Raw genomic sequence first — 15,254 nt, forward strand, 5'->3', positions numbered from 1 at the left:
CGTCCAGGATCAGGGGCATTTGTGTAGTGCGGTTGATGTGGCAAAGTATGTTATTGTTTCCCCTAAAAGGATGAATTTTTGTTGAATATTTGGCTATGGTCAAGTCCATAAGTAGTTTGACCATGACTGTGTTTGTAATTTTGCCCCAGTGGAGCTAAATTGAAAGTCAAGATTTACTTACAGTGTAGACATTTAGGGCCCCTTCACACATAGTGCGAATTTGGTTGATTTGTGCAGAAAGTGCGCATGAAGCACACAGTAAAATCACGAGTGTAAAACTAACACTGACAGTGTTAAATTAACACTGACAGTGAATATATGGTCCCACACATGTTCTAAGTGCCACACCATTCGTGTGGCACTTTGAACATGTGAGAAGCCTGGATTACTTTTAGGGTTCAAAATGGCATAAACAAATTAAAATATGTAAAATCCCACATAACTGAATACTTTTGCAAACACTGCATGATGAAGTCCAAGTGACTCTGGGTGTAGTTGGAGAAACTGTTCAGATAGTCTCTTACACCCACATTTACATATTCATAACAAAGTGGTACAAAGAAGACTTTCCACAAAAAAGAGTCTAGGCTCAAGTGTCCAATGTAGTTACTTTAAAATAAATTCCTTCCCTGTGCCACTCGACCATGAAGCTATGCAACTACTGGTGAACCAGGCGAATGTTGCTCTAAGCACAGTTTCTCCACTGTGTTTGGATCTTGGTTGCTTCTCTCAGGAGCCTTCTACTTCTGCAATCAGTTCATGAGAACTGCTTACCCCAGAGAAATTTACCATACTGCTTGTATTTTTAATCACTGATGTAAATGATGTCTAAGACATTCTCTGACTTGTCTAAAAAAATAAATTAAAAGCCTGTCTCTAAAAGTGATGATTTATATTAATATCAATATTCAGATTTACTTTGTCCAATTACTTAGGGGATCTGAAAACCAAGATACAATGTATAAAAATGGCCATAATTCCTGAAAGGTTATTGCAATGTTCTTGTTGAACCCCTTGAAATAAAGAGGGGAAAAAAGTATGTTCAAGAACATATTGATTACTTCATTTCAACTCCAATGTTATGGTGTTCAGAGGCAAAATTACAGATTGCCGCTGTATAAACAATTACAAACTTGATGATACATAGTGATGTAGTGTTGGCATAAAAACAGAGTCAACATTTGGTTCAGCAGACATCTGTATCCTCTGGATACGTATAGCACAAATACTTTCTCAGACATTTTAAATATTTATGGCCTTGGAGTTCTAGTCATCTCATGAAAGGTTCCAAGTGTGGGGAGTTTGATTATGACAGTGTTTCTCAGTCTTGCCTCATGGGATCCTGCCGACATCAGAGCCTATCTTCCACCTGGCCCAAAGGAGTGTACATGACACCCCAAGTGTTTTTTTTTATAGTTTCCATCTGACACATTTGCAGGCATGTCAGTTGACAGTTGTTGTCAGAGGTTTGCCTACACTCATCATGGATGAATGTCATGGCAATTTTGTGATTTTGTGATTTCTTTGAACTGCCTTTTGCCAGGGTTGAATGATTGTACAGCATACATCATTAATGACTAAAAAACAACAATTGGGTGTACAAATTTGAATTTATTTTGGATCTTTTCAATTCCATACAGGCTAAACATTACGCATACAGGTTCAAATATATACATCCACTGCCACTAATATTTGGTAAAATATCCTTTGGCACGCTGCACCTAGACCAAATGCTTCTGATAGCTTCTGGTATTCTTGGATTTTCCCATTGTATTTCCCGTTTTGTATTGGTCAGTCCAATGAGTACTGTCAAACACATCCTTTGTATGCTGGCAAAGAGAAACAGCCAGTTGTACTAAGCATAATCACTAATGAGTAGTTAATAGACCTTGGGTTTGCCATGATAAAAGAAACTGTAGAAATTCAGCACAACCTTTTCAAAGATTTAAGTGGATATATGCATATATGTCAGCCTGTATGAATAATTTTGACCACGCGAATCAGAGAAGAACCAAAATAAATTCAAACTTGATGACCCAGTTCTTATTTTTTAAAGTCATTAAAGATGTATGCTGTCCCATCATTCCACCCTGGCAAAAGAACAGTTCAAGTACAATTAAAAGCCCATGACATTTATGTCGATGATGAGTGTGTGTAAACAACTGTCCACAATGGTAAAAATGAGATCTTGTCAGGTGCAGTGTAGCTGGATTGCTATCATGTGGAAAAAAAATAAAATTTTTGTTTTGCAGAGCTGCAGATTTTTTGCAAAATGGTCTTAAGTCCAACACAGTGCATTTCTAGTATTTAGAGGGTGCAACATGCAGACACAACTTACACAAGTGGGTTCAAGATAAACATGCCCCCTGCTTGTACAAATACAAACAATGAAACTAAAAAAAAAAAAAAAACTAATGGTAAATATAAAACTCCACTATACCACATTTCAGCTTCAACTCTGGTAGCTTTGGTGGCTACTGTCTGCTGATGTACTTTGACAGCTTGGTATTGACTTTCTTAGTAGTAGAGGGCTGGTCCAATCTGACTGTATTATTTGATGTTATGCCCTAAACATGCCTAGAACTAATGAAAATGATAAATGCAATGCCTTTGCGCTCATCACCCAAAATTGTGCTCAGATTATGCACCCTCTGGATGTCACAAATGAGTCAGACATGACTCAAATTGAAGTGCAAAGCATTTCAAGCCATGCACCACATGTCTATTTATGGGTGCACTACATGCAGATAATTGCCCAAAATAGGTGTCTATGATTGTTGAACCAGTTTTGATTTGACAAATATGTGAGAGCCCATCTGGGAGAAATGGCAATTGGCAATACTTCCAGATGTGAAGCACTGGAAACAACTCTCTTTCAGAAAATGCAACAGCTAATGCATTATTTATTGTTTCTTGGTTTGAGGAATATGTTCAGTGTGATGCTTCACAAGATGTTAATTTGGCATAATTCTCCTTTCATGGAGAATTTTAATGAGGTGTAAAATCGCAACCTGCAGTCTGATTGTAAAGTAAATTTTAAATGTTATTTTTTCAGCTGCAGATGTGTTGATAATCATGTCAGCAGTAATGATAATTCAGCAACTTCTGCACACACAGTGTTCAGAGGGTTTCTCAGTTGTACCAGTACTGGTGTTGTGACAATCTCCATAGATACTGCAAAAATTGTTATTTTTAACCACTTGAAGCACACAGTTTATAGCACACAATGAATATTTTGAGATGAAGGTTATATCCTGCAGCATATAAAACTAAACAATGGCTTTGTGATACATAAATATAAAACTGACAGTCTAACATAAAAGTTGTAGAACAAATGCCTTCACAGTACCTTGTAGCCCTGGGCATTGTGGTTCCGGCAGAAAGGATAGAAAGCTCCCACCTGCATCCAGCGACTACATAACTCCTCACTGGAGTCGCCAAAGAATCCACAGATGTCAGCTCCAATCTGAAACAAATGAAGAGATGACAGCTTGACATTTAGGCAGAACCTCTAGTTTATTTCTGCTTGTTTCGATTAAAGTCCTATTGGTAACCTCATTTCACTGAAATCACACAGCTGACATGCAATTTGAAAACCTCCAAAACATGTTCAAAAAGTTTGTTTGGAGCTACCTGTCTAGTATACTGTATGGTTGGAAAACTTGGACGCTAAACAGCATCCTAAGGGCCCTGTCCCACTGACAGTTAGGAGGATTTGCGTATGGAATGCGCACAAAAGTGGCCCACATCCGCCAAACAACCGCAATATCCATGTAACATTCCTGTATGAGTCAGCCGACATCCGAACACGTCCGTGATAATCCGCAGAAGCACGCATGTCCGCAGCCAGGATTTTTGAGCGGCTCAAAAATCCTGCTGCGGATGAGATCCGCATCACTTCCTGAACACATACTGAAGACATACGCAGGACATAAACAATCAACGCGCCGCATATCTGCTGTCATCCGCTGATATCCGCAACCGACGGGTTGGCGCGGCTTGGCAGCGGACCGGGACAGCGTGCAAAACAGACATAATGCGTGCCCAGCATGGCCACATCACGGTCGCAAATGGTATGTCACGCATGCAGACAGAGCGGGCACGGATGAAGTGAGTGCATCACGGCCGCTGTGCATCCGATATGTGATCATACGCGGATGCATTACAAAACACATAAATGCCAGCCAGCACCAGCCCAGCTGTGGATACTGATCCCGGCAGGCCCGTTTGCATTTCCTTTGTGTCCGAGATGCAAATGCAGCACATGCACTCCACCACCGCAGTTCCCACCACGCATGTGCACTGCGTCTCCATTGCAGCCGTTGTGCTGCCGTGTTCGTCGCTCTGCGTCCGATCCCTCTCCTCTATCCATGCGTTTTATACATCCATGTTTGGCTGTTGTGTTTCCGCAATGGCCACGATACGTTCCACTACATTTACCAGCTGTGGCCCTCATGGGGGCGCCTCCGCGGTTGCCTTCGCTTCTGTTCCCTGTTATATCCGCTTTTCCTCCTCATGTATTCGCTGTGCACTCATGATGTCTACGTGATCCACCCCGGGACATTTGTCATTTCCGCCCACCTTTGTTGCGAACGCTCAGCTTTTGTCTTCTCATTTCATGCGCAAATCCTCCTAACTGCCAGTGGGAGAGGGCCCTGAGGTAACGACTGAGTGCCTTTGGTCCTACATCTTTTTGGAGGATCCTTCGATACCAGGAGAATGACTTCATGTGAAATGAGAGGTTCCTTAGGGAGCCTCGGATAAGGAGAACCACCAGCTCAATTTTTGTCTTTGTGGCACATTTCTCTGTGCACAATTCAGCTGCAGGTGCCTCAGTCATGAGGACCCCAGTGGCTGGAGAAGGCTAATGGGATGTCCATGTTTCATGTGGCTGCAACAGTTACTATTGAGAGGTAGGGGTGGACGTGTTGCCATTGAGCAACCAAAGTGGTTCTGAGGTGTGGTGGATGTGATGATGCACAGCAGTTATAATGGGCACAATTATAAAGGGCAATGAAAATTAAATTACATTTCATCACTGTTACTGTACTTTAAACAACTTAAGACAGAAAACAGTTCAAACAGAGGTCATACAATCTAAAAAAAGTGGCACTCATAACATACTATGCTGCATATTTGTGTCTAAAATGCAATCCTTCATGTTAATTCAATTCAATCAAGATTTATTGGCAGGCAGTGATTTGGATTCTTTATTTATTTATTTGAATTTTTTAAGATTAAATGCAAAATGCAGTCCAAGAAAAAGACTTCAGTGTCCTGTCCACAGAGATTGCTGACTTTCTATTGTTTACTACTGGCCACATTTTACAACAGGCTCAGTGGGAGGGGATCGATCCAAATCCCATTTCCCTTGTGGTCTCTCTTTCGCTCTCTTTCTGTTTCACTCTCTCTTGCTCTGTGTGTGTCTGTGTTTGTGTACTGAAGAACCCAAAAACTGCTTGGCACAGTCTGGACAGGATGTACTTGGCATATATAAGACCTACTGATGGGCACAGCTGGAGTGGTGTGTGTGTGTGTGCATTCATGTTTGACTTTGATGTTTTCTCATCATTGTTTAGCTGAACAAACAGCAAAATATACATTATGGCACAGACCTGTGTCCTGACTGACATGAGCATTTTCAGGAATCAACATTTTTGAACATTTCTTGGGCCGCAGAAAGCGTTGGACCATAAATTTTAAACTATCTCATTTCAAACTCACTGTCAAAACATTGAGCTCAGTTACCAGCTGACTGTAACTTCAGCAAACAACTGAGAAACATTCAAATGCCTTTGGTGGATGATAATTAAACTGGCATAAAGGCTGTCTTGAAAGGGTTATGTGACAAGGCATTTATTTATTATTTAGGATTGGTATATTTTGTTGTATGCTATTGACTACAGTTCCTTTACCAGTACTGGGTATAAGTGTATTTCCTCTTATCCACTGGGTGATGAGACTGGCTGAGCAACAAATTGGTAGTCAAAGCTTATCAGTGTTTATATCATCTCACAATTCAGTATAATCAAATACACAATATTCTGAAGTGTCCCTCTTTATGCTGTTATTGACCTTCATGCGGCGACATGGTGGCTTAGTGGTTAGCACTGTTGCCTCACAGTGAGAAGGTCGTGGGTTCAATTCCCATGGCCTTTCTGTGTGGAGTTTGCATGCTCTCCCCGTGTTTGCATGGGTTTCCTCCGGGTGCTCTGGTTTCCTCCCACATCCAAAGACATGCGGGTTAGGTGGACTGGAATCTTTAAATTGTCCATAGGTGTGCGTGTGGGTGTGTCTGTGTTTGTTTGTCTGTGTTGTGGCCCTGCGGCAGACTGGCGTCCTGTCCTGAGTGTACCCCGCCTCACGCCCTATGACTGCTGGGATAGGCTCCAGCCCCCCCGCGACCCTTAATTGGACTAAGCGGTTGAAGATGAATGAATGACCTTCATGCAAAATTGGAAGATCCTGACTATTTTTTAAAATCTGCACGACACTTTTAAAAATCAGAAGTTGCCACCAGACCTAGTGTTTGAGAAAATTTGTGCAAAGTTTGTAAATTTAAAGAAACTGAATTAAAAAAAAGCTCATTTCATGATATGTACATATAAAGTTGTAAACTAAAAAACCCAAATATGTTGACACCAGAGATGCCCCTTTTTTCTTTGATGCAGAGCTTCAAACCACCCCACACCTATTTCAATCTGATTGTTTTGAGCAGAATCAGAATATTATCACTGCTGGTTTTGGGGTTCCACCTTAATATTATCATTCCTGAACTGGTTATTATGAAATTAAATATCTGTTAATACTATTCCATGTAAAGACAGAAAGAAAAAAGTAGAAGAAAAAAGCTAACTTATTTTTAACACCATAAAGACTTGGTGGCATATCACTGGAGTCATGCACAGCAAGACAGTTTTGACTTATGGTTAAAATTTTAAACAAACTAATTCCAGACAAGTTATTGAAATTAACATCATGTCTGTCATTTTACAAAGTGAAAATATCAGCTATATGTTTCCGTTTTAAAGTTATGCACTAATTTTTAACGTTTTAGAGTTTAGACACACATGCTGCATTGCATTATGGGAACATTAGATTCCTGACGTCAGTGATTGGTTAGTCAGTATACAAGTTACTTAAATGTCAGGTGGGTTTCACAAAATGTCATTTTTCCATTTGTAAATAAAGGCAATTTGAAAAGTGAAAATTCTGTTTGTTAAGTGATTCAACACTTTTAGTGAATGTGTGGCACTTGGTGTTCACACTGCTATGAACACTGCCATCTACTGGCCAGTAAATGGCAGTGTTCATGGCACATGCTCATCCCACACATTTGTGAAAAGTGTTGAATCACTTAAACAGAATTTTCAGTTTTCAAATTTACTGTTTTTACAAATGAAAAAAATGACATATTTACAAATACAGATTTTTTTTTTTTTTAAACCCAACACGTTTCAGTAACTTACTGACTAACCAATCACTGACATCAGGAAACTAATGTTCCCATAATGCATTGCGGCATATGTGTCTAAACCTTCCAAATTAGTGCATTAATTTAAAACTAAAACTTATAGCTGATATTTTCACTTCATAAAATGACAGACGTAACATTAATTTCAACAACTTGTCCAGAATTAGTTTATTTTAAAATTTTAACCATAAGTCAAAATTGTCTGCCTGTGCATGACTTCAGTGACATGCCAGCAAGTCAGTATGATATTAAAATATTTTCCTTTCTCAATGCTCTTCTGTTTACAGGTATTTTTTGCCGAAAAAAAACTGACCTGAGATAGAAGTGGTGACTTGTTGTTGTGTCCATAGCTGCCAGTGCACTGGATTCAATATTGAAAGTTATCAGTTTAGCTTTCATCTGTAACTTGTGCAAAATTTTTAGGGGTTTATCTGTTTAGCTTTATAAAAGCTAACTTTTTAGTTAGCGGATTAATGATTATCAAAGCCAACTTTTTGGTTAGCTGTGCCCACCACTGGAAGCCCAATTGACAAAAGTAACTGTTAATGTCTGAATTACATACATTAAAAAAGAGGGGGAAAAAGTGACATTTCATCAAAAATTAACATCTAATTTTAGTGACATTAGTTTGCAGAGAATTTGTTAATTTCACTGCCAGGCCAAAACAAAATCCCATATTGGGCGGCCCTGATTAAGGGCCCTTTTACACATAACACGATTGAAGCAGAATGGCGTGTAAAGGAGGATTCGAATGACACTCATGGGAAATTGGAGCCGCACTTGAATGCCTCATACAGCAGTTGCCACATCCATTCGGGCATGGCACATGTGCTCGAAATTTATGTGCCGCTTGCACCAGAAACCCATTTGGGCGGCGGACAAGAGGAGGTTCCACTGCAATCTGATCATGTTCGCAACGTTCGCACGCCATGTCGTATGCAAGGTGGTCAGCAAGTAGCACTTCGGTGTGCACTGGACACGTGCAACCGGCTGATAAAAAATAAAAGGGAAAAAAGTAAACCATGTTAGTTCAGTACTTCTGTGTTTACGTCCAAGAGGAGGATAATTCTTGTATTGTCTGCTCTTTATAACAGGAATTACAGTAGTGTTCAGAATAATAGTAGTGCTATGTGATGAAAAAGATTAATCCAGGTTTTGAGTATATTTCTTATTGTTACATGAGAAACAAGGTAACAGTAGATTCAATAGATTCTCACAAATCCAACAAGACCAAGCATTCATGATATGCACACTCTTAAGGCGATTAAATTGGGCTATTAGTAAAATAGGGGGTGAAAGGGGGTGTTCACAGTAATAGTAGTCAGCACCTGTTGAACATGCTTTTCTCTTTGAAAGCCTGAGGAAAATGGGACGTTCAAGACATTGTTCAGAAGAACAGCGTAGTTTGACTAAAAAGGTGATTGGAGAGGGGAAAACTTATACGCAGGCGCAAAAAATTATAGGCTGTTCATCTACAATGATCTCCAGTGCTTTAAAATGGACAAAAAAACCAGAGACGCGTGGAAGAAAACAGAAAACAACCGTCAAAATGGATAGAAGAATAACCAGAATGGCAAAGGCTCACCCATTGATCAGCTCCATGATGATCAAAGACAGTCTGGAGTTACCTGTACGTTCTGTGACAGTTAGAAGATGCCTGTGTGAAGCGAATTTATTTGCAAGAATCCCCTGCAAAGTGTTGTATGGCTGGGGGGCCTGGCTGCCTTTTTGTTTCTGTCTTTTGTTTTTCCTTCCAGGTGGCTTGCATTTGGGACTGAGTGGCTGTGTTGCTGAGGTTATCAGGACCTCACCCTGATCACCTGCGGCTCGTCAGGACTCACAGCTGAGGTGCATCTATATGGATTGGAACATGGTGGCATTTAAGACTGGAGTATACAGTGTGTATTTGCCAGAGACTCGACCTTGTGACCAGACGGGTGAGATCGTCGTCTCGGGAGCCATCTCATCATCAGTGGAAGCAGAGAACGTCCAGGGTTTGATGCACGGTCTGTGAAAGAAGAGGGGGTGAGGTCTCACGCTCGTCAGCACACTTCCTGAGGTACGTTAGATTTTGTGACTAACATTTATACAGTCAGTAAATGTGGTGTCCCTCACACCTTTTTATATTGAGCTGTATGTTAGTCATGTATCGGCTTCCACTGCAGTGGAGTTTTGTGAACTGGATGTTCCATGCCTGCAGGTTGGGAAGCTGATTAGTAATCAAGCCAGGAAGTGTTTGCTGTTTATGTACACCTTTAAGTGTTCTCTCTGTGTGTAGAGTGTGGACTCACATAATGGTTCCTTCTTTCACAGACTCGGTTTGTTGCGGCCACCTGGGAGGTGTCGGCGGGGTCCTTGGGTCCGAACAGCTTCTGGCTCCAGACCGTTAGCACTGCTGGGAGCGCACCACGCCAGACCGCACTTTCTTTTGTTATTTTTTGTATCACTGTTATGTATTAAATTCAGTTAGCCTTTGTACCGTGCTCTGCTTATTTCATACTGGGTCCTTCAAACGCTGGTCGGTTCTCCGAGCTGCGTCCGACACATAACACAAAGTCCCTCTGTTAAATAAAAGACATGTGCAGAAGAGGTTACAATTTGCCAAAGAACACATCAACTGGCCTAAAGAGAAATGGAGGAATATTTTGTGGACTGATGAGAGTAAAATTGTTTTTCTTTGGGTCCAAGGGCCGCAGGCAGTTTGTGGGATGACCCCCAAACTCTGAATTCAAGCCACAGTTCACAGTGAAGACAGTGAAGCATGATGGTGCAACCATCATGATATGGGCATGTTTGTCCTACTGTGGTGTTGGGCCTATATATCGCATACCAGGTATCATGGATCAGTTTGGATATGTCAGAATACTTGAAGAGGTCATGTTGCCTTATGCTGAAGAGGACATGCCCTTGAAATGGGTGTTTCAACAAGACAATGACCTCAAGTACACTAATAAATGAGCAAAATCTTGGTTCCAAACCAACAAAATGAATGCCTTGCAGATGTGAAGAAATCATGAAAAACTGTGGTTATACAACTAAATACTAGTTTAGTGATTCACATGATTGCTAAAAAAGCAGTTTGAACATAATAGTTTTGAGTTTGTAGCATCAACAGCAGATGCTACTATTATTGTGAACACCCCCTTTTCTACTTTTTTTTTACTAATAGCCCAATTTAATAGGCTTAAGAGTGTGCATATCATGAATGCTTGGTCTTGTTGGATTTGTGAGAATCTACTGAATCTACTGGTACCTTGTTTCTCATGTAACAATAAGAAATATACTCAAAACCTGGATTAATCTTTTTAGTCACAGAGCACTACTATTATTCTGAACACTACTGTAAATATGAAAAAGTGCGGTTGTGGGTTTTTTTTTGTGTGTGTGTGTGTGTTTTTTTTACAGTGAGAACAGAATCAAGGCCAGTAACATGATTGTCTTACATTTAAACAGTACATTCATTGTTCTTATGATGTTCTGTTTTGTCCTTTCAGATTTCCCTTGATTTATGCACAGCATAAATAATATGTCCAGCATGTAATCACTGTTGCTGTTGTCTGAGTGCGAGCACTGTGTTCGTGCACGCGCACACGAGCATGCACAAAACCGCAGCGCGGGATCGCTCATGCCTGTCCGACCGTGTGTCCCTCCCAACTTTTCGCACTTTGCCAATTCTGTTTTGGGCACTCTTTTTTGGCCAGTTTCTACATCTTGCAACCAACTTCATGTTATGTGTGAAGGGGCCATAGGACACACAGCAAGAAGAAATAGGTATACCGTTTTTCCATATAATCCTTCCTGCAAAGTTGTATGGATTTGTGGCCATTGTATTTGTGTTTTACAAAATACTTACAATTAAGAAATCACAAAATAATTTATTCCTGTGCTATTTCTGTGTATTAACCAGAACCTCTGGGAATTCATGACTACACAAATTCTGCATGACATTGCAATTTTGTCCAATCACAGCAACATTTCAACATTTCAACACTTTCAGCTGTCCATCACAAATCTCATGCCCTCATTTGTGTTTGTGAAGAAACACAGATGTGTGACAACAACGTCTCACATTTCCTCACAAAAGTATGGCTAAATGGAGGCAGGTGGAATAAATGGCATATAATGTCCACTAGTATGGACTTTGTTTACACCACACTATCATTATGCCATGATTGAATCCTACTGAAAATGTGAGAGCAGCTTACAGCTTTTAGACTTGTTTCTGTGAGCCCCACTGTGGGAGTTGTTGAGCTTGACAAGATGGGAGGGTCAGAACATTTTCCTAAAAACAACGTAGTGGATTAATGAAATAGAACTTTATATTTTGATTGGTTCATAGCAGTTATGCTTTTACAGTTTTTCAATTGCTAAGACACATTTCTCGAAACCTGCTCTCCTTTTCTCTAAACTGTGAACACAAACCCAAATTTTCAAGCTACATTCACAAAACCCCAGACTTTTGCACAGGATGTTTGTTATTTGTACTTTTTTTACTATGTACAAGTGCTAAATGCACAGGTTTTTTTGTTGTTGTTTTGCAACATGCATTTAGCCTACAGTAGACAATAAACATTTATTTCTACAGCTTCATGTCCTGAAAATTGTAGTTTCTATTTTTCTATGTAGTGTTTAGAGACTGCTCAGTAGTGTTTTTTTAATTTTGACTGACTCGGGGCACGATTTGACAACATAGTTCAGTTTTGAGCACAGATTGAACTGTTTTGAGGTGAAAGTTTGGTTTTGCAAGAAGATTCTGGGGTTTTGTGAATGTAGCTTGAAAACTGGGATTTGTGTTCACAGTTTAGAGAAAAGGAGAGCAGCTTTCGAGAAATGTATCTTAGCAGTTGAGAAAAACTGTAATAAATAGCTGCAAATTAATTGAAGTTATTTCATTACATTTAAACTTCATTTTAGATTTATAATGTTAATATACTTTATGATATAAACCATTAAATTGTAATTGTAAATTACCACAAAAAAGGAAAAAAACAATAACAATGACAAAAAAAAAAAAAAAAAAAAAAAAATATATATATATATATATATATATATATATATATATATATATATATATATATATATATATATATATATATATATATATACAGTATTATTGGAATGTGGGCTTCCATCTCCATTAATTGATGACCAAAGGAAACAATTTGTGCACCTTGTTTTTAAGCCTTATAAGGTGTTCTGGTCTGTGGGACCCATTTTCAGTTTTTAGCTTAAGATAAATGATACATATGTCTCTCTCATGGACCATATTCACTGTGTACCTTGGCCAAGGATTTCCCTTGTTTTCTTTTTCTGTCAATGCGAAATGCTCAGATGATGACAGTTTACCTATGGGATATTTAGTGGTCTAAACAAAGTCTGTTTTTCAATTGATCTGGTTGGCCAGATTTCACTATGAAATACATTTTTTTTTTCCATTAATGCAGATATGTTATACCATTTCAAGGAAAGGAAGTGACCATGCATCTATTTTCCTGTGGTACCAAATATATTTGGTGTAATATTACACTTGGTATGACTGTATATCAGAATATTCTTTGACGGTTATTGAAGGTTTACCACTCACATAGGGAACGCCAAACAACCCAAACTCCAGCATGCCAGGGATCGCCCATTTTATGTCATTCCAGTTGGCACCATTGTCCCCCAGCCAGTGACCTGAATACTTGCCCACACCTGGGAAGGACGACCGGGTGAGCATCAGGGTACGGTTCGTACCGAACACATGCTGCAAAGCTCTGCGGGAAGAAAAACAAGGAGGGTAAAAATGAGAGAAAGGGAGCAAGTGGTCTTACGGTCAAAAATTGCTTTTTAATGCAACACTCTATTCTTGCTCCTCGTCTGTGGGTTCATGGCCCGTGTGGTGCCAGGGCTCCTCTCTGTGAGCCACTGTCAGTGCCCTGTATACATCCCCTTGTGTGCAGGGGTATTTCCAGTGCATCTGAGATTGGGGTGTGTGTGTGTGTGAATTGTGTCATGGTTGTGTCTGGGCTGCTCCTCCGGCAGTTTGTCGGGGTGCTGCGGTGGCCTTGGTGGGTGCCTTCCCTGATTCTCCTTGTTTCCCGTGGGGCTCTGCATCCTGGATCTCTTTCCATCAAGGTATGTGCATTCACCCGTCTGGATCTTGTCATGCCCGAGTGGTTCTTGGGTCTTGGCCCAACACACCAGCCACAGAAGTGACCGGATATTCAGCTGTGATCTGGGTACCTGTATGTGGAGGATTCTGTGTTTGTGGCCATCTCCACAATTCAGTTCTGGGTGTTCCCAAGAGGATTAAGACTGTGGTGTCCTGGAATAGGTGTATGGATCTTCACTAATTAAACAACAGTCTGTTGTCTCTGTCTGTTGTCTCTGCCTTTTTATGTGTTGCTGTTTGTCCCAGTATGTTGTATTGTGGGAGTTCCTCTTCTTTGGTGTTTCACAAATTACATCACCTTACTGTTATTAATGTCACCCTAGTCTTTTGTTATTGTTGGCCTTTATGTTGTTTTGATGTTCAGTCCTCCTTGACAGAAATTGTTACCATTAAATAAAACATTACGGGTCGATCAAGAAGTGCAGGTGAATGTCACACACGCACACCAAGTTCACCCATGCACTATGTTATCTGTCTTGCGAGATCAAATAGCATGTATATTTAAAAAAAAAATGGTTCTGTCATTTATGGCATATACCATCACTATATATGCAGACAGGTGGAAAATAAACAGGGACAGATATAACATACAACAAAACAGATATCACACATGCATACTGATGAAGTAGGCAAAGGTACATTGATACTGGCACCTCAGCTGGAACTACTTGCTTTTTCCTTTTTTCTCCACCCTATAATTTTGCTTGATTAGAAAAATCAAAGTGGCATTGATTTCCATGACAATACAAAGCTTCAATGATGTTTACAGAATATGTCTCCTGCCAATAATACATTTTAATTAGGGGTCGAAGGAAAAAAGGAGAGAGTGAGAAAGTAGACAAACGAAAGATGAGCAGGATTTACAACCCCTGGCAAAAATTATGGAATCACCGGCTTCGGAGGATGTTCATTCTGTTGTTTAATTTTGTAGAAAAAAAGCAGATCACAGACATGACACAAAACTAAAGTCATTTCAAAAGGCAACTTGCTGGCTTTAAGAAACACTATAAGAAATCAAGAAAAAAAGATTGTGACAGTCAGTAACGGTTACTTTTTTAGACCAAGCAGAGGAAAAAAATATGGACTCACTCAATTCTGAGGAATAAATTATGGAATCACCCTGTAAATTTCCATCCCCAAAACTAACACCTGCATCAAATCACATCTGCTCGTTGACATTGACCCTATGTGTCTTTTTGCAAGGAATGTTTTCACAGTTTTTGCTCTATGGCAAGATGCATTATCTTCTTGAAAAATGATTTCATCATCCTTAAACATCAGAAAAGTGTCCAAAATAGCAACGTAAACTTGTGCATTTATTGATGATGTAATGACAGCCATCTCCCCAGTGCCTTTACATGACATGCAGCCCTATATCATCAATGACTGTGGAAATTTACATGTTCTCTTCAGGCAGTCATCTTTATAAATCTCATTGGAACGGCACCAAACAAAAGTTCCAGCATCATCACCTTGCCCAATGCAGATTCGAGATTCATCACTGAATATGACTTTCATCCAGTCATCCACAGTCCACGATTGCTTTTCTTTAGCCCATTGTAATCTTGTTTTTTATGTTTAGGTGTTAATGATGGCTTTTGTTTAGCTTTTCTGTATGTAAATCCC

The 15,254-nt window shown here is 39.8% G+C and overlaps 1 protein-coding gene across 1 annotated transcript in view; it reads right to left on the reverse strand.

The window, feature by feature from the left end:
• The window catches only part of si (sucrase-isomaltase (alpha-glucosidase)), a 309,027-nt gene that overhangs the window by 191,597 nt on the left and 102,176 nt on the right, over positions 1-15,254 (reverse strand). Inside the window, exons 14-15 of the mRNA XM_034168783.1 lie at positions 13,059-13,230; positions 3,350-3,466 (exon numbers count right to left, since the gene is read on the reverse strand). Of these exons, the coding sequence (XP_034024674.1) occupies positions 3,350-3,466; positions 13,059-13,230 (289 nt within the window). The remainder of the gene's footprint in view (positions 1-3,349; positions 3,467-13,058; positions 13,231-15,254) is intronic.

This window comes from Thalassophryne amazonica, chromosome 4 (assembly GCF_902500255.1).
Source record: "Thalassophryne amazonica chromosome 4, fThaAma1.1, whole genome shotgun sequence".
NCBI lineage: Eukaryota > Metazoa > Chordata > Actinopteri > Batrachoidiformes > Batrachoididae > Thalassophryne > Thalassophryne amazonica.